Source organism: Sus scrofa, chromosome 9 (genome assembly GCF_054392235.1).
Source record: "Sus scrofa isolate SSC_HxYL_T2T_F1_AM1 chromosome 9, Sscrofa_HxYL_maternal_Yorkshire_Landrace_v2.0, whole genome shotgun sequence".
NCBI classification, from domain to species: Eukaryota; Metazoa; Chordata; class Mammalia; order Artiodactyla; family Suidae; genus Sus; species Sus scrofa.
The window spans coordinates 26,145,737-26,170,742 of record NC_139391.1 but is presented as its reverse complement, the minus strand read 5'-3'; the positions used below and the strand labels follow the sequence as shown (position 1 = coordinate 26,170,742).

Below are 25,006 nucleotides of genomic sequence, written 5' to 3'. Positions count from 1 at the left end.
GAGCAAGGCCAGGGATCCAACCAGCATCCTCATGGATACTAGTTGGGTTCTTAATACACTGAACCACAACGGGAACTCCATAATATTAATTGCTTTGATTTTTTTTTCTATTTTTTAATATCAGAGGAAGATATATTTTGGTTGACATGCATTTTGAACTAGCAATGAACTTCTCCAGAAACTAAGTTAGTAATTGCAGACTAAAAGAGAAAGCCCATTCATTACTGTGTTCATCTAAGCAAACCACTCCCCCACTGCAGTATTTTTAAATTAAGTTTAACAGACACGATGGACATACTACATGACTTTACTTTCAGCCATATCAGTTTCAGTGGAGAACATGGTAAAAAAAAAAAAAAAATCACTGTTACTTTACCAGGTTTTTTGTTTCATTAACATTTCTTTTTGATTTTTCTGTACTTTCAGGGCCTCTCTATGCCTCACTTCTGCTTTTTTTTTCCTTTCTGCTGCCCGGTGTGCCAGAGCATTCAAATCAGGCTCCTAAAAACAAATATTACTTAAAATGTCATGTTAAACAAGATTAAAATGTCACATATATAACAATATGGGTGGTACCCAGTCAGGGCAAAAATCATGAAGGTGTATTCAAATGACTGAGGTTTAAGAAACAGTCACTGAAGCACAAAATTAATGGTGGAAAAAATAAAGCTACAAAAATCTGACATAAGGACTTAAAGCTATTACTAAAAATACAAACTAAAACAGAGACTAAGGAACATTTTGAATGCTACATTCTTTAAAGAGATCTCTTCCTCACTAAAAGTTTGATTTTTAAAAAAAAAAAAAAGACATGCTTTCTTTTCTTTTCTTTTTTTTAAGGGCTGCACCAGCAGCATTTGGAAGTTCCCAGGCTAGGGGTCAAACTGGAGCTGCAGCTGCAGGCCTACGCCACAGCAACACTAGATCCGAGCCACGTCTGTGACCTATGCCACTGCTTGTGGCAAAGCCAGATCCTTAGGCCACTGAGTGAGGTCAGGGATCAAGCCCACATCCTCATGGATACTACCTGGGTTCATAACCCACTGAGCCACAACAGGAACTCCCAGGACATGCTTTCTTTGGAAACCAACTTGTTTATTTTGGGTGACTATCTTTGAGAATAAAATCTAACATTTTTGAAAAATAAACCACAATAAACAACAAAATAAGGTCATAGGGCAGTCTTAAATACTAAGTTCTACTTTGCCTTTCTGAAAGTCATCAAAGAATTTTTACTGCCTGTGAATACACTCAAGTATATACACATTCAACTGCATGTTCTAGAGGTATCATTAATGATACTGATAATGAAATGTGAAATCTGAATTCACCCCAATGAAAGTGTCCAACATGCTTGAAAGGAACAACAACTTCAAATTCTGAAGGTTACTATTTTATTTACCTAGATAGTTAAGGACTGGAAGAGAATAATGCTAACTTAAACATCTTGGAAAATAGATTTTACCTGACATGACTGTTACTAGGAAATGAACCTAGTAGCATTCTTAAATTATATTAAATTTACAAAAAAGTTCAGGCTGCCCACAGCAAGTCCTATATAGGAAAATATTTTCACAAAGGTCTAACAAATCTAATCTACATTTTAAAATAAAGTTTTATTGAAGTATAGTTATTTAGAAATGTTGTCATAATTTCTGCTGTGCAACAAAGTGATTCAGTTACACATGTACACACATCCATTCATTTTCAGATTCTTTTCCCGTATAGGTTATCACAGTATGTTGCGCAGCGCTCCCTGTGTTGTACAGCAGGTCCCCCTTGACCATCATTCCATATAAAATAGTGTGCATATGTCATATGTGCCAATCCCAAATCTGACAGGCACCACTACTGCAGACAGGAGTCCAGAAAGGGCTCACTTACATTTTCTTTGGCCTGTTGATGCCCCTCTCCCATATTTCTCAAACTTGCCAAATATAGTTTTTCCAAGTTCTTTATTTTCTGAGTTTGTGATTCCTCCCATTCTGCCCTTAGTTCTTCTGCCAAACGAGTGAATTGCTTATTTCTCCTCTGTTTTATATCTTCTCTTATCTGTAAAGCAATATCTCTTTCTTGTTCTCGAACCTAAAGGATGAATATTTAACAGATTATATGAAAAGAGGCTTACTTCAACTTTTTCAAAAGCTATTTGGAAAACAGGAACTTAAATGAATTCTCTTTAGGTATTAGATACATTAATTCTCCTGAATATTCACATTATACTAGATAAGATGTATTTATTTATTTTTTTGTCTTTTGTCCTTTTAGGGCCACACCTGCGGCATGTGGAGGTTCCCAGGCTAGGGGTTGAATTGGAGCTGTAGCTGCAGGCCTACACCAGAGCCACAGCAACTCGGGATCTGAGCCACATATGCGACCTACACCACAGCTTATAGCAACGCCAGATCCTTAACCCACTGAGCGAGGCTAGGGATCGAACCTGCAACCTCATGGTTTCTAGTCGGATTCGTTTCCACTGTGCCATGACGGGAATACCGAGGTGTATTTAAAGCAGAAAATCTAAATGATGTAGGAAAAATTAAAATCTCAAGACTACATCTAAAGTTCCCTGATTTGTGACATCTTCCCTCCCCGCAGATATAACAGGACTGCCATTATGGTTCTAATAACATGTAAGAGGCGAAAATGGTAAGCATGATTCAACAAAATTTATAGCCCAAGTGAGTACAGACAGATCTAGATGAGAATTCCCAATCTCTGATACATCATCCCCAAATCTAGGCAAAATGGGACCTAAATATGCTTTTCAACCATGTTACTCTAAAAATACTTCTAGAGGATAATCTACAACTTCTGAATAAATTTGTATTATTAGCTAATCTTTCCAGTAAATCTTCTTCAAAGTCATTCTAATATTCTTGCTCTAATCTTCATCAGTACACAATCTTTTTGTTTGTTTGTTTGTTTTTTTAGGGCCCCACCAGCGGCATATGGAGGTTCCCAGGCTAGAGATCCAATCAGAGCTGTAGCCACCAGCCTACACCAGAGCCACAGCAACGCCAGATCTGAGCTGTATCTGCGACCTACACCACAGCTCATGGCAATGACAGATCCTTAACCCACTGAGCAAGGTGAGGGATCAAACCTGTGTCCTCATGGATGCTAGTCGGGTTCGTTAACTGCTAAGCCAAGATGGGAACTCCAGTACACATAATTTTAAAAATGAAATATTTTCGGCAATGGGGTTGAGGGCTGGGGTGTTTGCCTGTTTTTGTATTGATTTCTAGGTTTTGGGGGCGGGGGGGCTGCCTTTATGTCAGACAATGTATTTTGTGAATTTACCTGGGGGAAGATCTTGGGAAATAAACACTGCGTATATAAATAAAAGAAAGGAAGAATGGCTAAATATTTAATAATCTCAAAAAAGAACTATTTTCTAATAATAACTGAGTCTTATCCTTAAACTCTTCTTCAATTTACTTACCACTTCACCCTACTTTTCAAATGTTCCAAAGCTAGTTCATATGCAAGAACCAGGGCTCCCGTACAGTCTGAAAAGATTTTTTTTAATTCCCTATTTAGAACACTCTACTATAAAAAATATTAATAATTTGAGGAAGACAAAGAATTTCAAATACCTGCAGCAATCTGAGTTTTCGTCTTCTTTCATAATCTTCCTTTAAAATGAAAGCTTCCTCATTAGGACTCAATCTCAGCTTGCCAGGATTCACTACTTTTCTTCTCATTTTCATGTAGTACTTTAAGTATGAGGGTTCTAAATTAAAATATATATACATATTAAAATATGGAAGCAAAGATTAATTTTTTAAATTCCTATTACGTTTAACATTTAAAGAGCTGTGTAGTGCAAATAAAATAGTTTGGGTAAACTAGGTCCAACTTATTAACAAACAGCAATTGTTAATTCAGCACTTAAAATGGTAGTTTTCAGATAGGTGGGAAGGGGTTTAATAGAGTGAATCAGAATTACTTGAAAAAGTTTTCCCTACTCGATGGCAGGTTATTGTTTACCTCTAGTATTTGGGATCTGACTTACTCCTAACTGGGATTTCCAGAATTTATCTACCTTAAATGTAAAAAAACCACAAAGACTGAAAAGATGTGTTAGTATAGAATGAATGTTTTCACAATTACAATTTAACACTAGAATTTGATAACTTGTTATAATGAGCAAGACTGATGTAACCACAAAGGCTCCTGGTCCCTATTTCAACCTCCAGTCTGTTACATATAACATGATCACTAAGTGTCATTGCATCTATGGAACCTCATCAATCCCTCTACAATAAAACAACTCTTCAATAATTACAATGATTTTTAAGTGAATAATAATTTTAAAAATTTCTCTTAGAACAATTCTGTTAGAACTCCTCAGTCAGGAATTTAGATTCCCAGATCTATTCTTCTATAGCTCTTGCTTACACTCAGGTGTTCAGGCTCCTCCATAGACTATGACATACCCCTACTTGGGGAAGTCTAGTGGGGAGGAAAGGAGAGAATCTGCAGTTTCTGCAATCTGAAAACCCTCCCCAGGTGATTGAGACACCTCCTTGTTCCCATGACTGCCATTTCTAAAAAAGAGACACTTCATATCAGTACCTGATCATGTCACCCAAGACCAGTTAGTATTACCTCAGTCTCCTCACAATGACCAGGCAGACAAACAGGGTAACTGAACGTTTATACCTTTCTGAAGCTCAAGTGCCTATGTGAAGCTGTCCTCCAGTGATTCTTCCTCCACCTGCCTACCATGCGTTCCTAACTTGCCCACCTAAAATGTATATTACCGTCACATTCATATGGAAACTAATCTTACACTGTCTTGGTATTACCTTCCTCTAGTTTTTCATCAATTACAGCTTGCCCTTTCTAGCTAGACAGCTAACAATTAAAGGACAGAGGCTCTAGGTTTAATATTCAAATTAACAATGAATAACAACTACTAGGCAATATTTCACATACTACAGATGGATACAGTTTTTACTCAGGTATAAACAGAACAGTGTACAGAAGGATTTGGGTTCATTTAATGGGAACTAACACTTTCCTTTCTTTTTTTTTTTTTTGTCTTTTTGCTATTTCTTGGGCCGCTCCTGCAGCATATGGAGGTTCCCAGGCTAGGGGTCGAATCAGAGCTATAGCCACTGGCCTACGCCAGAGCCACAGCAACTCGGGAATCCGAGCCGAGTCTGCAACCTACACCGCAGCTCACAGCAACGCTGGATCCTTAACCCACTGAGCAAGGGCAGGGACCGAACCCGCAACCTCATGGTTCCTAGTCGGATTCGTTAACCACTGCACCATGACGGGAACTCTGGAACTAACACTTTCTTAATGAATTTTCCATCAAAACATATGCTCAGTGAAGGCTGGAATGGTCTTCTTGGTTTTATGTCCATAACCTAAATACAGTGCCTTGCATGCAAGTAGGTATATGCAATCACTATTACTATCTAATGTCAAAACTAGATAATTACTTGCATTTGTAAATCTTTTCCAATACATTCCACTCAGCTGATACTCACAAGGCTTTAGTAACAGTAGGTTAAGTGACAACTGTTTTCCTTATTTCATACATGAAGAAACAAAGGTCTCTTATGTCAGAGGACTCAACCTAAGTGACAATATCTACTTGCAGTGCCAAGAGAAGAATCTGGTTTTGGAATAAGTCCATGTGGCTCCTTTTTCTTTGTTTATTTCGCCACACCCCTGGCATATGGAAGTTCCCCCACCAGGGACTGAATCTGAGCTGCAGCTTCGACTTACACCACAGCTGTGGAAATGCTGGATCCCTAACGCACTGCCCCATGCCACAGATCAAACCTGAGCTAATGCAGAGACAAGGCCAGATCTTAATCCGCTGCACCACACCAGGAACTCCTGGTTCCTAACCTTCTGGAATGCCAGAATACATGGAGTGAGGAAAACTGTTAAAGTTGGTATTTGCTGCAAGTAGGAAATGACAAACAGGTAAGAATTAAACGAAGAAAAAATTGAACAAGAATAAATTTAGTTTTCACAATCTATCTTTACTCACTTGTCTGTAGGCCTTTGCAAATTCACTCACATTCAAATTATTAAAAGTAATTCCTGATAAATCATGAAGATACAGTATCGAGTGGAAAAAAGAGCATAAAAGAGACATACTATAAAATACTATTTACATGAAACTCAAAAACAAGCAAGACCAATCCCTGATGAGGTAAGTTAAAACGAAAGTCAATTTTCTGGAGATTACTGAGTAGGAGCACACATGAAGATTGAAGGGGTGCTGGAAATGCTCTATACGTTAATCTGTGTGATGGTTTTACACACATGTGACAGGTGTATTTAATTCTTTTTTTAAAACTTTTTAAAAAGACTTTATTTTTTCAGAGCAGTTTTAGATTCACAGCAAAACTGAGCAGAAAATGCAGGGAATGCTCACATAACTCCTACCTACACACATGGTTGCCTCCCCCCACCCCTTGTGTATTTAATTCTAACTTATACCTCAGTAAAAAAGAAAAAAACTAACTTTTCACTGTTTTCAGTATCCATCATCTTATTTGCTACAAGATTATAGGAAAACATGTACATTTGTTATTTTTACCTCCTAAAATGTGACAATATAACTGTTTTCCCTTGTATATAATTTTCTCAATTTCTAAACTTATTTGGAAATAATCTGACTTAGAATCCCCAACTTCTCTAAATGTCATCTACTGTAAATGACCAAAAACCAGGAAATTAACATTAGCACAATAATTTTAATTAACCTACAGACCTTTCATCAAATAACCCACAAAAGCCCATTTTCTGGACTAAGACCCAAGCAAAGAGCAACACATTTCCTTTGATTGCTGTGTTACTTGAGGTCCTCTAAGAACTGATGCCAAGATGAGATTAAACCCAAAAAGATTTTATTAGGGCAAATGCCTATTTGAGGGAAAATGGGGACAGAGCTGGTAAAGCTGGGAGCATTTTAGACTTCCTTCTGTGCCCATCTGACACTGAGGGAAGCAGGGAGGGTAAGTTGGGTGGATGCCTTGTAAACTGCTTAGAAGCTTCAACAAGACTTCTGGGGAGTCCTTATGCCAAAATTCCTTGTGTCTCAAGGCAGGAACAAACCTACCTTACTGCTCATGTCGTGCTCAGTTATCAACTAGGAGTGCCCATGGAAAGCATCTATGCAAATGAATTTTAGAATACAGGGGCTGAGAGTCTGTGAATTACATCCTAAAGGCTGCTGAGGATGTTTTGTCTCCTTCGACAACTCTAATCTGAGACAGTTCCACAGTCCTTTTTTTTCCTCCCAAGATCTTGACACTGTAAGAGCCTTTCAGCCAGTTATTTTGCAGAATGACCCTCAATTTGGATTTGTTTAATCATTTCTTGTGGTTAGAATGAGGTTATGCCTTTTTGGCAAGAACACCACACAAGTGATGAGACAACCCTTCTCAGTGCATGGCACAGATGCTAAATGATGTTAACATCATGTGAATTTTGGTCACTTGATTAAGGTGATATCTACCAGGTTTCTCCACTGTAAATACGACTTTTCCTTTCTGAGCGTCTAGTGAAGAGATAGCTGTGGCTATATAAATATCATGTTCCTCATCATACTTTAAGTTTAATGTCCTATGTCTGAAACAATTCCCGTGGCATTTGTCAAAAGGTATTTTCTAGGTCCATTGTTCCTTCTACACTTATCAATTGGAATCCTGCTGTAAGGAAGAGTTTCCCCCATTCCCTCACTTTGTTATATTTATTTATATCAATATGGATTTTCAAATTATATGTATTGTTACTGATCAATAATGGACGTGATAGTACTTATCTCGTAAGATTTTGTCCTAAGGATTAAATGGCAGCTGGCATTTCGTAGTCATAAATACGAAAATTGGAAGATTTGGGTTCAGGACTCAACACTACCGCTTACAGCAGGAAGACACCTAAGTCACTTTGGTCTTGTTTGTTTAAGCTATACGAGAATCATATCTTCTCCAACAGGTTGTTCTGATGGTTATGTGACCTAATAAACATAAACTGCCAAACACTTTCTAAATATTAAAGATCCGAGTATTCTCCGTTGTTTTAAAACCTCAAGTTTATGACAGGACTTCATATCTGAGAAATTAAGCGTGAGCGACACCGAGAAAGAGCATGCTCTCCGCACGAGGCGATTTGGGGCAGTGCTCTTGGACCGCTACCAGGATCGGGACCACGTCCGCGGGGTGACCTGGGGGCAGGTGAGCAGGACGCACCCAGAAGTATCTGCAGTAGCGATCGCGAAGGCCATCCAAGCCATCCCGACTTGGAAGCTCAGGGACCCCGAGAGACCCGACCCCGGGAGGACGCGCAAAAGGCCCCAGAGCGACCTCTCGTACGAAGCAGACGGGCCTGGGTAGGGACGCGCGTGCCACCTGACCTGGCGCTCCTCGCCGCCGCCTGACCGATCCCAACCCAGCGGCCCGCGGCCCGCCGAGGCCGGAGAGCCGCGGGCCGTGCTGCGTGCGCGGCACCCTCTTCCTCCAAAGCACACTCCCTGCTCCAGGGCCTTGGGGAGCCGTGCACGCCCGGAGCCGCAGGGAAACGGCGCGTCCGTCACTCACCTGGGAAACGCGAGCCGGGACGCTGGAACCGCGGCTCAGGCAGAGAAGGCCCCCGAGGCCAGCACACATCAGCCTCCCCACAGCCGTTTGTGCGCCTGCGGGGCTGCCATCGCCGAGCTTCCGTCACTTCCGTCATTCAAACCGCCCGCCAATGGCGCGGCCGAACGGCGGGAATCCTCCTGGTCCCGCCTCTCCCGGGGGCCGCCGGGACAGCCGCGCAGGAAAGCCGCGCAGGAAAGCCCGCTCCCCGGCGCATGCGCACGCGCACGCCGTCCTGACGTAGGGCCCCATTATTTCTCATACCGCGGCTCGGAGAGGTTAGTTCACCTCTGTCTGCAGGCTCAGTTTTACAGGTAGCGAGACAGAGGTCCAGAAAGGGGAAGGTATTTCCCCAGAACCACGAGGGTGACTTTAGTTTTAAGCGCCAACCTGAAGATGCCTTTGAATATGCATCCTTTTGTATGTTACCTACACAGTTCGTGTGGTATTATTTTTCACGCTCCAGTTATTTTTGTGATAACTTTCAACTGGTACAAGTGAACTCTTTATCATGTTGCTTCTAGAGGTCCGACATACCTAGAACGTGTCAAGGATTTATCTGCTGTAAATAACCTCTTAATCAGAAAGGGGAAGAGCGCAGGTTGGTATTGAGCACCTATCATGTTGTGCCAGATACAGTGTGCTTGGTGCAGGGGAGACAAGGGTAAATGGATTATGGCACCTATCCCAGATTTTATTGTCCAGGGTGGTGAAACATATCAGGAATCAAAGGATTAGAAAATGGAGAGAGAGGCAGAGGAAGTCGCTGGTATGAGCTGATACAGCTTCATGTGGAGAAGAGGGCAGAGAAAGTTAAGACTGAAATTGAAGGTAGAGAAGCCAATTAGGATACTCCTACAGAACGTGAAAGATGATCACAATAAAAATAGAGAGATATGGGTCCGTTTAAGAGGCAGGGAGTTCCCGTCATGGCTCAGTGGAAACGAATCTGATTAGTATCCCAAGTTCCATCCCTGGCCTTGCTCAGTGGGTTAAGAATCCCGCGTTGCCATAAGCTGTGGAGGTCGCAGATGCGGCTCAGATCTGGCATGGCTGTGGCGTCCGCCCGTGACTACCGCTCTTAATTGGAGCCCTAGCCTGGGAACCTCCATGGGCTGTGGGTGTGGTCCTTAAAAAAAAGAAAAAAAAAAAAAAAAGGGCAAACAGGAGGCCAAGCATCAAGAGTTAGTGGTTACCTGGTTGTTGAAGGCGGAAAAGAGGGAGAAATGAATGGTGATTCCTGAGTTCCTTATTTGGCAACTGAATGGATGAGCATAACATTCTCCTAGAACACACAGAAAGGATCAGGTTAGGGTGGGGAAAATAGTGAGTTAAACTTTGAATGTTTGTAATTTGAGCTATTTCTGGGATACCTTGGCCAAGGGATGAATTTCAGAAATATTTAGAAGGCAGAATTAGAAGTAGTTGACAAAACAATTGCATTTGAGGTTGACGGAAAAGGGAGAATACAGTTAACCTCACAGCCACTGGCTTGAGGAGCACCGTTAATGGTGGTACCAACCACCAAGGGAGAAATCAGAAATGGGAGTCTGTTTAGTGGGCAAGGCGATGAGCTCACCTCTGGAAATGTTCAGCTTCATGTGCCTGTGAAACATCCATTGAGGTGAGGGAAGCAGAGGAATACAGAGGTAGACAGCCCACAAAACTGGGCTAGCAGATAGACTTGGGTTTCATTTCTGTATTATGTAATAAGCAAAGCTGTAGAAGTGGGTGAGATCACTTAGGGAGAATTTGCAGAGTGGGAAGGGTGATAAGGACTAAACTGAGGAACACCAAAACTTAAAGGAATTGAGAAGAGGAAACACAGAAGAAACAGTTTGACCCACCTTAGTTTTATAGACAAGGAAGCTGGGTTACAGTAACTGGACCAAGAGCACATCTAAGGGCAGGGTGGAACCATGACTAGAATTCTTGTATTTTTCAAAAATCCTGGGGTTCTTCCTCCTTGCTTCCTTCCCTGTTTCCTGTCACATTTATCTTAATGAATAATTGAGTGTGTTCTAAACATAGTCTTTAACTTTCTCAACATCTCACACATCCAGCAAAAGATATGCTCATTATGTAATGCCTTGGGCTAGGTTTGCTGCCCACCATGTTTCCCAAAAGCACCCTGCACCTTCCCCATCGTGGCACGGACCCGTTCTTATTGAAATGATCTCTTTATGGGTTCTCTTTGATTAGACTCTGAATTCCTCAAGAACTGAGAGTGCAATTTGTTCAGTTGCCTGCCACATAGAGCTTCTTAAATGTTTGTTGAATAAGTGAATAAACGAATGGGTTATACATGCATCACTTCCCCAACCTGCATTTGGGGTAGAAATTTTTTTTTTAGGGCCACACCTGCAGCATATGGAGTTTCCCAGGCTAAGGGTCTAACTGGAGCTGTAAGCTGCCGGCCTACACCACAGCCACAGCAACACCATATCCGAGCCACATCTGCAACCTACACCACAGCTCATGGCAACGCTGATCCTTAACCCACTGAGCGAGGCCAGGGATCGAACCCACAACCTCATGGCTAGTCAGATTCATTTCCACTGCACCACGACGGAAACTCCTGCAATTGGAGATTTTGCATGAAGGCTTCTATGTTTTTATTTTTTTAATATTTATTTATTTACTTATTTTCTTTTTAAGGCCTCACCTATGACATATGGAAGTTCCTGGGCTAGGGGTTGAATCAGAGCTGCAGCTGAGGCTTATGCCACAGCCACAGCAACGCTAGATCTGAGCCGCATCTGTGACCTATGCTGCAGCTTGCAGCAACACCGGATCCTTAACTCACTGAGTGGGGCCAGGGATTGAACCTGCATCCTCAGGGACACTGTTGGGGTCTTAACCCACTGAGCCATAATGGGAGCTCCCCTTGTTATGTTATGTTTTTAATAGGAGGCACTAAGGAATCAAAAAAAGCTGGTTTAACCTCATAACTCTGAGACTTTCCAGCTGTAGGACACTAAACCAATGAGCTTTAGTTCCTGGTTGGATTCTATTCTTGCAACCAAACCACCCTCGAAAGTCCAGAATGGCTATTCCTTATGTCTGGCAGTTGATTCGGACCGGCAGCTGAAAATTTAGTTGGAACTGTTGACTAAAGTGCTTTCACATGGCCCCTCCACATGGGTTGGACTTCTTACTTGCTAAGTTTCGAGAGCGCATATCCAAAGAATGAGTGTTTCCAGGGCAAGAAAGTGAAAAATGCCAGTTCTCTTAGAGGTGAGGCCGAGAAATAGTTCTAATACGTTCTGCCACGAGGTACTGATGAAGTATCATGGGGCCAGCCCAGATGCAAGTGATGGGGAAACAAAAGCCATCTCTCAATGGAATGACAAAGAATTTGTGGTCCTCTTTAATATACTCCATTTCCTTAGTAATACTTGACCTGTCCTCTTCACAGGGTGGTTGTGAGACTCAAAAGGCATGCATCAAAAAGAGCATTTGTAAACTCCAAAGCCACGGTAGGTATTTTAGCAGCTGTGTTATACGTAAGTTCCTTTCTCTCTTCTCATACAGACCTGGCCCTCCAGGCCACAGGGGTAGGCATGTGACCCAGACTAGGCAAATCACAGTTTTCTATGGGATTTCAGTCCCTTGCCATTGAAATGGACCCAAGGATAGGTACATACTTTTTTTTCTTCTTATGGCCACACTTGAGGCATATGGAAATTCCCAGGCTAGGGGTCAAATCAGAGCTGTAGCTGCTGGCCTACACCACAGCCACAGCAGCACCAGATGCCAACCAGATCTGCACCACAGCTTGCAGCAATGTCAGCTCTTTTAACCCACTGAGCAAGGCCAGGGATTGAACCCACATCCTCACAGAGACTGCATCAGGTTCTCAACCTACTGAGTCACAATGGGAACTCCCGGTACATAATTTAAATTGGGTCAATCAGGCTCTTTTACAGGAATTTTTCTTACTGCAGCCAGCAGGGATGAATATTTTCCCCTCTGGGCTCATGTTAGGATATGAGGCTGGAGCTTTCCCAGCAAGAATCTCCACCATGTGGTCACACACAAGCTGGCCTGAAAGAGTGAGTCTGGCACTCAGCCAGGAACACAGAACCTTGACAGTGGTCAAGTCCGTGGATCCAGCCATCCCTGCGGTGAGCTCTGTAGCTTACTGATAGGAGCCATTAAATCCTTCCTTTTACAGAAGCTGCTTTGAGTGGGAGATATTCTCTGTCCCTCTCTCCCTGCCAATTAAAAGAGGCTGTAGGTTTACATTTAAATTTTCCCAGGAAGACAACCTCAGGGCATCTTGGGAAATAGCACAGAATAAAAGTTAAGATTTTGGACCTACAGTTCGACTGCCTGGATTTAAATTTCTGGCTTAACAACTCTGTGACCTTGAGCTGCTTCCTCAACTTCCTGAAAAGTCAGTTTTCTCATCTTCAAAAGGGATACAGTAGAGGTGCTCAAAACGGCGTGTGTGGTTTAAAGCTCTTAAGGCAATGCCTAGCACAAAATATGCCGTACATATTATCTTTTTTGGCTTTGGTTTTGATATATTCGTTTTAGACTGCAGGAGGTAAAACCAAAACCAAACTAAATGAAACAAAAACACCAAAAGAACCTTTAAAATGTGTTTATTGGTGTTTGGGGTTTAATTTTTAATTAGATCCTTTTGTACTTTATTGGCCTAAGGAGAGATGTAGATGTTTAGCCTCTGGTATTGTTACCCCACTAGGAATGATCATTAACAAGCAAGGATCAAGAGGAAGAGTTCCCCTAGGCTGTAATGACATTAGTGCCACTGGTCGAGGTATAATGCTGCCTCTCAAAATGCAGTGGAAGCTTTTCAGGATTGGAGCAGTTTAATATGTTTCTCTGCTGGTAACAGTTTTACTGTTCTGAGATCCTTTCATCTTTATCCACATTCAATATGAGAAACTGGCATTAAAGCTGGGATGGGGGGGCCCTCAATAATTTCCATGTACAAAAATCCAGAAGAAAGGGAATCTCTGCAAGAACAGAAGTAATCAAACTTCCATCTGACCATCTGCCAACTGGCCTTTCTCTGGCTCTGGCATAAATGCCACAAGAGCTTAACAAGTGATAGTATCTCAGGGTAATTTACAGCTGCCACCAGAAGCGAGATTAAGAGTGCCCAGCAGGAGAGGAAAGATGGGCTGGGAAAGGCTTTTAAAAGCTGTGATTTTTTTTTCTCTAAAGTGTGTGGCTAGATCCAGAGCTGGAGAGAATTTGGGCCATTTAAGGAGAGTGATAAGTGAGAAGAGACAATGGGAAATTAATTGATTTTGTTTCACCTTTTAAATCTTTTCCAGCTAATATGATATTTATTAATATTGATAATATTTATCAGGCCATAAGGGTGTAGACTGTGAGTTACATACTCAAAAAGACAGGGAAGTCTGAATGGAAAGGCGGGGAAGGAGATTGTTTACAACCAGACATGTACGTGGCAGTTGAGGAGGAATAGGTGGAGTGAGAAAGAGTTTTGTAGCCAGAGTCAAAAGATGTGGGTTTGAGCATTTGCTTGACCAACAGTTAACCTCTCTGAGGCTCAGTCTCTGTCTACAAAATAGGAATAAAAATACCCAACGTTTATTGGGCACTCCATGTGCCAGAAATGTGAATACCCCTGAAAACCAGCTATGGTAGAAAAAATAAAAGTCATTATAAATGGAAAAAAAAAAAAAAAAAGAAATGTTAACACCCTTCCTATCTTTTAGAGCAGTTGTAAAGATGACAGTTTAAAAAGTTAAGTTGCAGAGTTCTTCTTGTGGCTCAATGGGTTAAGAATCCGACTGGTATCCATGAGGATGTAGGCTCAATCCCTGGCCTCACCCACTGGGTTAAAGGGTCCACTGTTGATGTGAGTTGTGCTGTAGGTCACAGACACAGCTCGGATCCCACGTTGCTGTGGTTGTGGCATAGGCCTGCAGCTGCAGCTCTCATTCAACTGGGAATGTCCGTATACAACGAGTGCGGCCCTAAAAAGACCGAAAAAAAAAAGGAAAGAAAGAAAACATCCTTGTCTGTTGCAGGCACGGTCAGAAAAAAAAAAAAAAGGCAGGGGAGATTGTAATTGTAACATCTATAATTTACATGACGCATGGAGCACAGAACTGAGAACCCATTTTTCCTTTTATCTCCCTTGTGCAGGAGGGTTATATGACGGTCAGTGTTATCTTTATGATGGATCGGCTCTCACCCAGAAACCTGGGATATGTCTACCTATTGGGAATCTTAATAAGAAGGTAATTATCCATTTACAGGCATTTTGGTTGCATTATATTCATTCATTCATTGACTATTCATTGAGCAACTACTATGTACCAGGTACTTTTTCTGAGGATACGTGATGAACCAGATATTGAGGCTATAACAAATGCACACGACAGACATGGTCTTGTCCTCTAAAAGGCAGTGTGGACATGTGAACAGGCTCTCAGAATGCCTAGTGTGAAGTGCAGCAGTCTGCTCATTCCTTGCACACCTTTATCCCCAGCCGGTGCCCAGTTCAAGCTTAAAGTGGGGTTACCACCTAACTGGTGAACTACTGAGTGGCCATCAAAAGTCTGAGCTTCTTCAGGGCTCAGCTTAGCAGAAAGAAGGAAGCAATGACTATTGAGACAATTGATAGGTCTGCTACACTAGAAATCCAACACATATGGTAAACACTCTATGCTTTCCAGAAAGGAGGAAGTGGAGCTATAAATCTTTGGCACCAGGAAGAAGACAGGTGGGAATCTAAGATCTTCCAGCAGATTTAAAGGAAGCAGTGTCTTGATAACAGTATGCATATGGTGTCATTGTGTGTTGCTGAGGTATTTATTTAAATGCTTGTAATGTGGTGAAACAGGCATATTGAAGGGAATTCTGCTCTTCTAGAATACTGCCAAGCACAGCTGACAGAATAAATGTATGCTTGCCTTAATCTCTATATGTTTGGACTTGTCTTTTCCCTCAGTAGTCCAGAAAGTGGTGACATGGGACAGTCTCTCAGCCAGACAGCCATCTATAAGCATCCCTGCCTTGTTTAAAACCTACAGTGATTCTCTACATAATCCGTCAACCCAGGTATCTCTTAATAGCTTTCAAGAACCTCCAAGATATGGCAATAAAAAGAGCAGAGCTCAGGGTTTGAGTTTATCACTAATAGCTTTGAGCCTTAGCTTCTTTATTTGTAATATCGGAATAATAATATCCACCATGCCAAACTCACCGGACTGCGTGAGGGTCGAACAAAATGAGGCATCAGAATGCACTTTGCAAACCACCAGTGCAAAGTTACTGTGCAAATGTGGTTATTTTTATGATGGTGCTCTGATCCAGCCAACCTTATTTCATGACACCCTTCACACTGCTCTTCAGCTGGACCACAGCATGCTAGGATCACTCCCATCTCTGAGCTGGGGCTCAGGCCAGTCCCCCAGAGAGCAGATTCGGAGGCCAGGCTGCCCGGGGTCTGGATGATAACAGTACCTGCTCTCAAGGCAGTAGTAAGGACTAAATGGGCTCCTGGCATAAAGCCCTTGGAATGGCGCCTTGCACGTCACGTCACTTGTGGCACTGTAGAAGCATGTGCTTTTCTTATCCTACCGTGTCTTTCAGTTCTAGTCCATGTCCTCTCCCATCTATGAAGTCTTCTTGCTTAGCTTTCTCCTACCTACAAAATGTACCTAGAGCTTCTGTCACACAGGTTAACTGTTTATTATTCATGAGGTGATTGTCCTACTTGGTTAGATGCATGAATTCAACATATAATGAGCACCTGCTGTTACCAGGTTCTTTGCTAGACCAGGAGAATAAATAGATACAAGACACGGAGTCCTCTCATGAGGGGTGTGTGGCTGGGGGGGAGATGATCATTTCCCATCTGTGAACAGGTGACCGAGCAGACAGTTACAATGGGAGGTGCTATAGACTGAATGTTGGTGTTCCCCCCCTCAGCCCCCATGCCAAATTCATATGTTAAATCCTAATCTCCACTGTGGTGGTGCTTGGAGGTGGGGCCTTCAGAAGGTGATTAGGTCCTGAGGGTGGGATCCAGAGTTGGGCACCTGTTGACTTTTCTCCTTAGAAAAAGCCCCTCTCCTATTTCCATGAGTTGTCTCATCTCCAATAGCTTTCCCCAGCTTTCATGTTTCTGTGCTCTTGTTTTTCACTTTTTCTCTCCCTTCCCTCCTACCTTTGCTCCTAAGACTTCACTCTTGGAACTCTGTGGAATTTCCCTCCAGTTTTCCAATAGAGATCTGCTCCTCCTGTGTTCTCTCTCCCCAGCATTTACGAAAGCGCCTTCGGACTTCAGGACGCATCCCCTGATGCCTCCAAGCCACTGGGCCCAGGTCAGAAGAGGGGTGTCCCTTTTCAGTACATGCTCCTCTTTCACCTTCAACACAAGTCCTAACATACCACGTTCAGGAAGACTTAAAAGAACAAAACCGTTGCATGGTCTATGGGTTAGCAAGTGGTTCACTGAGGACAGCCTTTATGGCCGTCATGCCCATGCTACGGGTGGGAAAACCCACGCTCAGAAAGATAAATAGCATGCCTGGTATTACATATCTTGTCTTCTGCTCTTTACCCTCTGAGTACCCCTTTAAAGCTTACCTTTCGGCTCACTTCCCGTGGAGTTTTCTGACCTCATCCCACCAAGTCTCAGTCCTCAGGCCGGCTTCCTTCAAGCTGAAGGATTCCCAGGCAGGCCACTCCGCCGAGGCATAGGCACAGGTGTGCATTTTCAGGAGGACCTTCACAGCCTAACACAAGGAATCGAGCAATGGGCCGGTTTTAGGCACTTGGCTCCCTTTACATGGTGGTGGCGGGAACAGTAGTGGGAGGTGAGGCAAGCACATCAGAGGCAGCCTTTTAGGGGCATTTCAACCCCAATCGAGGGGAAAGTGGTGGGAATTATTAGGTCTGCCACTAGAGGGCAGATGAGTCAAATTTTGGAATGTTTGCTGGCAATTGGGAAGCCTTGTGAATTTTTTTGTTTTCATATCCCTTCCACCCTATGCCCCCCATTAGACAAGAGACTAGAGACCAGGGTCACCCGAAATAGAAAAATTAAAGGCGTTTCCATTGCTATAGATAAGTGTAGGTGCTCCTCATCTTTGCTCAGTGTATACAGCGTACTAGGCCTGCCCTAAGGAAGCAAACCGGGAGCATGGTACTAACAGCCTAGTATCCAGTGCCTGTTATGTGCCAGGCAGCATGCTAGGCCATTTACCTACATAACCTTCTTTGATCCTCATAACTGCCTTCTGAGGCAAATTTTTAAAATCATTACTCTGCAGGTGATGACAAGCTTGTTAAGGTTGAATATATTGCTCAAATGCAAGTAGCTAATAAGTGGCAGCTGCGAGACTTGTTTTTGCTTTTGCTTTCTTTTTAGGGTTGCACCTGCAGCATATGGAACTTTCCGGGCTAGGGGTCAAATCGGAGCTGCAGCTGCCGGCCAACACCATGGCCACAGCAATGCCAGATCTGAATCACATCTGCTACCTATGCTGCAGCTTATGGCAATGCTGGATCCTTAACCCACTGAGAAAGGCCAGGGGTCGAACCCACATCCTCATGGATACTACATCAGGTTCGTAACCCACAACGGGAACCCCAGGTACGGGATTTGAATTGATGTTTGTGAAGGAGGGAGTTGATGGGAAAAAGCAGTCTTGTAAGGGCCTGGAATTAAGTGGTAAACTACCATTCAAAGCCCCTAATAGGGCTTCAGGCCTGGGCACTGTCTTATGATTGCTGCTCTAAGAGGAAAAAATACCTTTAAGGAAATTATATGTATTTTCACTGTAAAAAAAAAAAAAAAAAAAAAGCACAGACTATCTAAAGAAGAAAGCAAAAACTACCTTTAAATCTTATCTGGGTAAAACATTTCTAACTATTTTTAGTCAGGTTCCTATGATACTACTTTTAAGTGGTTTTTTGGGCTTTTTTTGTTTGTCTTTTTACAGCAGCACCTGCGGCATGTGAAAGTTCCTGGAACTGTAGGAACTACAAATTGGAACTGTAGCTGAGGCCTATGCCGCAGTCACAGCAACACCAAATCTGAGCCGCATCTGCGATCTATACTGCTGCTTATGGCCATGCCAGATCCATGGCCCACTGAGCAAGGCCAGGGATTGAACCTACAACCTCATGGATACCATGTCAGTTTCTTAACCCACTGAGCCACAGTGGGAATGCCCCTTTTATGAATGGGTTTTTCTTTTTTTGTATCCATGTAGCTACATGAATATATTACCATGTAGATAAATACAGACTCTTCATTATTGATTTTAATGATTGTTTTGTTCTATTATACTTAAATCCCTGTATCAAGTTCCTATTAATAAACTTTTCATCAATTTCCAGTTTTTTATCCTTGGAACAAGTGTGTGACCAATTCTTTAGCAGGTCTGCTTCTGTTCAAGGCATATTCCCATTTTGTTCGCTGGATCCCATCTCATCTCTCTAAAGTCCTTTGTCGTTTCTTCCCCTCTGCTATGCCATTTCTATAGCAAACAGATATCAGATAATAGCTCCCATCTTAAACAAAAATTTTCCCTGATGTCACTCCACCTCCAGCTTTAGCCCCTTTTCTTTGTTTTCCCCAGACACCTAAAGTTCTGGAAAGAGTTGTTTAGACCTGCCAGCCTCGCTTTCTCTCCTGCTTTCTCTGAAACTCACTCCAATCAGATTTTCATCCACAGTGCTCCACAGGCAATTCCTGTCAAGGTCACCAGTGACCGCCACCATGTCAAACCCTATGGTCATCCTCCATCCATCTTTCTGGCAGCATTTGACATACTGGCCATTCCTTTCTTGCTTGGAATTCTTCATGTGTCTTCCAGGAAACCTCTTTCTTGGGTTTTCTCCTACTTCATTGGCCACAGTCTGTTTTGCTTGTTTCTCCTTGTCTTCCTGTTCTCCAAATTTTGGAGCATCCAAGTGTTCAGATCTCAGACCTCTTCTCTTCATTATATACACTCACCCCTTAGATGATCTCATCTGGTCCCAGGATTAAATACTACCCATATGCCCAGACTTCTCCCTGAGCTCCAGATTCGTAATCCAAGTGCCTTCCTGACAGCTCTACTTTGATGTCTAATAGACATCAAAACTTGCCAATCAAATCAGCTTGATTGACTCCTCCAACCTCACCTCAGCCTCTTCCTCCAGGCTTCCTCAGCTCAATCAATACCATAGTTCTCAGCCCTAAATCTCAGTCATCTCTGACTCCTTTATTTGTCTTACAGCTCACATCTGTCAGGAAATCCTGTTGGCTCTACCTTCAAAACATATCTAGGAGTTCCCGTCGTGGCTCAGTGGTTAACGATCCCAACTAGTAACCGTGGGGTTTCACGTTTGATTCCTGGCCTCGCTCAGTGGGTTAAGGATCCGGCTTCGCCACGAGTTGTGGGGCAGGTCGCAGACACAGCTCGGATCCCTCATTGCTGTGGCTGTGGCGTAGGCCGGAGGGGAGGCTACAGCTCAGATTTGACCCCTAGCCTGGGAACTTCCATATGCGGAGGGTGTGGCTCTAAAAAAAACAAAAGACAAAAAAAAAAAAAAAAATCTAGAACTCTGCCACTTTCAACCACCTCCCCCGCCCCTCCCTTCTCAGGTCTCATCTGGATTCTTACAATCTCATCCCAAGTGGTCTTCCTATTCCCACTCCTCCACCCAGCAGCCAGAGGTCTTTATAATTCAAGTCATCAGCATTCACTGCTCTGCCCAAAGCCTTCCACTTCTGCCTGTTTCACTGGTGGTCAAACCCAATGGCCCCACCCTGATTGACAAGGCCCCGTGTGGTCTCAGAAAACGGCCCCCTCAGTTTCCGCCACTTTACCCCTCCCTCTACTCTGCTCAGTCTCACAGGTCTCCTCACTGACCCCACCTTTGCACCTGCTCTTCTCTCTGGCTGATCATCTGTCCGCAGGGTCCTTAAGCTCTGCTTCCCTTCTTCCTTCAAGTTCCTGCTCAAAGTCTCCTTTTCAAAGAGGTTTTCCTGATCACCTTGTGACTCACAGCACATTCCATTTTCTATCGCTCTTTCCCTGCTTTGTTTTCCTTACCATTACCACTGCGTGCGTGATCCCCCCCCCCCCACAAGCTGTCATTTGGCTCCCATGACAATAATGTATGCTCCGTGAAGGCAGGCATTTTGCTTGTTTTGTTCTTGGCTATACCCCTAACTCCTTCTCTAGTGCCTGACACCTATAAGGGCTCAATATATATCTGTTGAATGAATGAATATTCATCTTCTAGTGTAATTATCTCCTTCTAGTAGATTTCTAGGAGTGGGATTACTGCCTCCCAGGTCATGAATTTTAAAGACATATTTGACCAATTTATATTCCCATCAGCAGAGTATATGACAGTGCCATTGACCCCAACACTCACCAAAGAGGGTTTTGTCAATACCTTTCATCTTTAGTAACCTTATAGGCAAAATATTTTCTTTTCATTTGCATTTTGGGATCATTTGCATGTTTTAGGTATAGATTTACTGACTATTTCTGCATGCATTATTTGTGTGAATTTCTAGATTATGTTTTGTGTCTACTTTTCTATTATGGTGCTTTCTTTTATTGATTTGTTCTCTGTGCATTAAATCTTTGTTTAAATTGCCACTATTTTCCCCAGGTTTTCATCTGTCTTTCAACTTTGTTTTTGCCAAAAAGATGCTAACAATATATTATGCAGTCAAATTTATTCATTTTTCCCTAGTGACTTTTTATTTTCTCCAATAGGAATATGGTTATATGAATGAATATTTGAATATTAAGCTTGCCCAGGCTTTCTTGGAAATGTTTACTAAGTATATTTTTTTTCTTGTGGATACAGTATTATGAGTCCAGGTAGAAGGAGGTGGTATAGTGTTACCTGGCCCATCAAACATATAGTTCAAGGAATCTGTGGGTCGGGGGTAGGGCTGTTATACTGAGGCAGAATGCCACAAACCCAATTTCCTGCGAAGTTCATGGGAGAGTGAGCTGACTACAGCTGTTAAACACATATTCACAAAGCAGGTGCCAGAGAGAGAACATTGTGTAGCTCCTAGAAGCTGTGCACTCACATTGTTCTGCTCCAGAGACATGCCAAGGAATATAACCGCACAGTTCTGGAGAATCAGGATGACAGGTTTCCCCACTTGCAAAATGGTATAATCACCAGCTATTTCCCCTCCCCTGTCAGCAGTATTGGCTGACATGTATCTCACCACAAAGTGATGCTGTATTTATGCACAGAGGCAGATGTCTTCCCAGCCACCCTCACCCCTTGTGCATCAGGCACTAAAGATGCCCGCAGGTGAAGTGACAATACTTTCTGGTCCCAATATAAATGAGGAGTTCACTCAAATTAATACGCCTGAGGATAGCACTTCCCCTCCATTGCTGCAGATGTGTTGAGGTGTCCTGAGATATTTATTCCTCTCTGGCTCTCAGGGCTGCCGGTACAGGGTCTGGAGTGGGTGCCTGGATCCCCAACCCTTATGCCTCAAAGTTCTCTCCATGGACAAGAAGCATCTTTTGAGAGCTTGTTAGAAATGCAGAATTTCAGTCCTCATCTCAGCATCTGCATTTTCACAAGATGCCAAGGTGATTGCTTAAAGTTTCAGAAGCCGTACCCACAAACAATTGATTCTGGTCCTGAACAGCCCCATCTTTTTATCCCACCATGGTGTGTAAATATTATCATTTTTTTGATTGTGAACACATTTGGAGAGCACTGATTATTCTAATCAGAGCTAGAAAGAATGTCAAATAATGTTGCTGCTACTGCTGTTGTTTTTTTAATGGAAAAGAGTGGACACCACTTAGCATCTGATTTTGTTGGCTTTGTACCCATCTCTAATTGTTCATGTATAATATAAGCCTTGCTCCTTTCCAGTGAAACTGTATGATCCTAAAGGACAAAATGTTATTTCACCCTATAAACACTTCCCTACAATTTTTTAGTGCCATAAACAGTGTTTTGTAAACTTTGCATAGGAATCACTGGGTGGATGGCGGTGGCAGGAGGGTGTCTTGTTAAAAGACAGATGCTTATTCAGTGGCTTTGAGAGTCTACAAGCGCTCAGGTGATGCTGATACTGCTGGTCCATGGACCACATGTTGAGTATCAAAATTTTATTTATTTATTTTTATTTTTTATTTTTTGCTTTTTAGGGCTGCACCCATGGCATATGGAAGTTCCCAGGCCTGGGGTCAAATCAGAGCTACAGCTGCTGGCCTACACCACAGCAGCCCTTGGGATCTGAGCCACGTCTGTGACCTACACCACAGCTCATGGCAACGCCAGATACCCAACCCACAGCACTGTATAAGGAATACAGCATAATGATTTGACTTACGTACATCGTGAAATGATTGTCATAATAAATTCAGTGAATATCCATCATCTCTTATATATACAAAATTAAAGAAATCAAAAAACAATATATTTTCGCTTGTGATGAGAACTCTCAGGATTTGCTCTCTTGACAACTTTCATATGTAACATACAGCTGTGTTAATTATATTTACAATGTTGTACATTTATATCCCCAGCACTTACTAATAACTAACTGCAAGTGTGTACCCTTTGACTGCCTCCATCCAATTCCCCTTCCCCCACACCCCACCTCTGGTCACTACAGATCTGATCTCTTTTTCTATGTGTTTGTTTATTTTTGAAGTGTAATTGACTTGTAGCACTATATCAATTCCTGGTGCTCAATGTAGTGATTTCATCTTTCTATACATTTAAAAATGATCATCATGATAAGTCTAGTTATGATCTATCACTATACAAATATATTATACAGTTATTGGCTATATTTTCCACACTGTCTGGTTAATACCCGTGGCTCATTTATTTTGCACCTGGAAGTTTGTACCGCTTAATCTCCTTCATCTATTTCTTTCCTTCCCCCTGTCCCCTTCTCCTCTGGTAACCACCTGTTTATTCTCTGTATTTATAACTCTGTTTCTGTTTGTTATAGTTGTTCATTTGTTTTATTTTTCGATTCCAGATATAAATGAAATCATACAGCATTTGTCTTTCTCTGTCTCACTTATTTCACTTAGTGTAATACCCTCTAGATCCATTCAGGTTATTGCAGATGGCAAGATTTCATTACTTTTTATGGTTAACTATGCACCGTGTATATATAAATGCCACATCTTCTTTATCTGCTGATGGGCACTTAGGTTGCTTCCATATCTTGGCAATTGTAAATAATGCTGTAGTGACAATAGGGGTACATACATCTTTTTGAATTAGTATTTTCATTCTCTTTGGGTAAATACCCAGGAATGGAATTATTGGATTGTATAGTGTTCAATTTTTAATTTTTCGAGGAATTTCCATACTGGTTTCCATAGTGGTTGTACCAATTTACATTCCCACCAACAGTGCACTTTTCTCCATATCCTCATCAACACTTGTTATTTACTGCCTTTTTGATAATAGCTATTTTGATAGGTGTACGGTAGTATCTCATTGTGGGTTTTTTTTTGTTGTTTTTTTTTTTTTTTTTTTTTTTTTTTTTTTTTGTCTTTTTGCTGTTTCTTGGGCCGCTCCCATGGCATATGGAGGTTCCCAGGCTAGGGGTCTAATAGGAGCTATAGCCACCAGCCTACGCCAGAGCCACAGCAACGCAGGATCCAAGCCGCTTCTGTGACCTACACCACAGCTCATGGCAACGCCAGATCGTTAACCCACTGAGCAAGGGCAGGGATCGAACCCGCCACCTCATGGTTCCTAGTCGGATTCGTTAACCACTGCGCCACGACGGGAACTCCTCATTGTGGTTTTGATTTGCATTTGCATTTCCCTCACGCTTAGTGGTGTTGAGCATCATTTCATGTGTCTCTTGGCCATGTGTATGTTTTCTTTAGAAAAATGTCTATTCACATTCTCTGCCCATTTTTTAATCTTTTTTTTTTTTTTACGTTGAGTTGTATGGCTAAGCCAATTTTTATAATGGAATAGCTAACACTTATTCCAAATTGATTAAGTGTGGATATTGACTTTACCAGAGAGCTTGCTAGAAAAAGAATCTCAGTCTTCGACCCACATTCACGGAGTCAGAATTTGCACTTCAACAAGATCCCCAGGTGACCTCTACGCACATGGAGTTGGAGAAGCACTTTTTGCGTGCATAACCTCATTTCATTTTATGTGTCCAGCACACCGTGGGGTAATTTTTTAGATGTGTGGGAATTGAGGTCTAGGGAAATAACTTGCCTAATAAGTTCATACAGCTAGTGACAATTCAAAATAGGTCCCGTCTGACTGTAGATCCCATGTTATTAATGGGTGTACTAGTGATTCTCAGAGTTTCATGTGTGGAAGAGTTTCCTGGGGAGTTTATTAAAAATACTATTTCCTCTGCATCCTTCCTGAAATTCTGACCC

General features: G+C 42.3%; 1 protein-coding gene and 1 long non-coding RNA gene across 55 annotated transcripts in view; one reads left to right on the top strand and one right to left on the bottom strand.

Annotated features, from left to right (window-relative positions):
* The window catches only part of CEP295 (centrosomal protein 295), a 52,140-nt gene extending 43,421 nt beyond the window's left edge, over window positions 1–8,719 (bottom strand). For 31 of the 50 annotated variants that reach the window (XR_014814959.1, XR_014814948.1, XR_014814949.1 and 28 more), the window contains exons 1-4: window positions 8,577–8,719; window positions 3,600–3,736; window positions 1,885–2,085; window positions 377–501 (exon numbers count right to left, since the gene is read on the bottom strand). Coding sequence is in view for 17 of the 50 variants with exons in the window: in XM_084975675.1 (XP_084831801.1) it covers window positions 377–501; window positions 1,885–2,085; window positions 3,600–3,736; window positions 8,577–8,712 (599 nt within the window). In the remaining 33 variants the exon portion in view is untranslated. The remainder of the gene's footprint in view (window positions 1–376; window positions 502–1,884; window positions 2,086–3,599; window positions 3,737–8,576) is intronic. The other 19 variants (XM_084975692.1, XM_084975695.1, XM_084975693.1 and 16 more) reach the window with 1 other exon arrangement.
* A 113-nt stretch (window positions 8,720–8,832) lies between these two features.
* LOC102157509 (uncharacterized) lies at window positions 8,833–18,284 on the top strand. 5 transcript variants are annotated; one of them, XR_002335585.2, is made up of 5 exons: window positions 8,866–9,035; window positions 9,140–9,216; window positions 12,034–12,094; window positions 14,766–14,860; window positions 15,299–15,540. It is a non-coding gene; the product is annotated as an uncharacterized LOC102157509 (long non-coding RNA). The 5 variants fall into 5 exon arrangements; XR_014814947.1 differs by having other exon boundaries at window positions 8,833–8,893; window positions 14,766–15,540; XR_002335586.2 differs by lacking the exon at window positions 15,299–15,540 and adding an exon at window positions 15,574–18,284 and having other exon boundaries at window positions 8,866–9,216.
* Window positions 18,285–25,006: the final 6,722 nt, after the last annotated feature.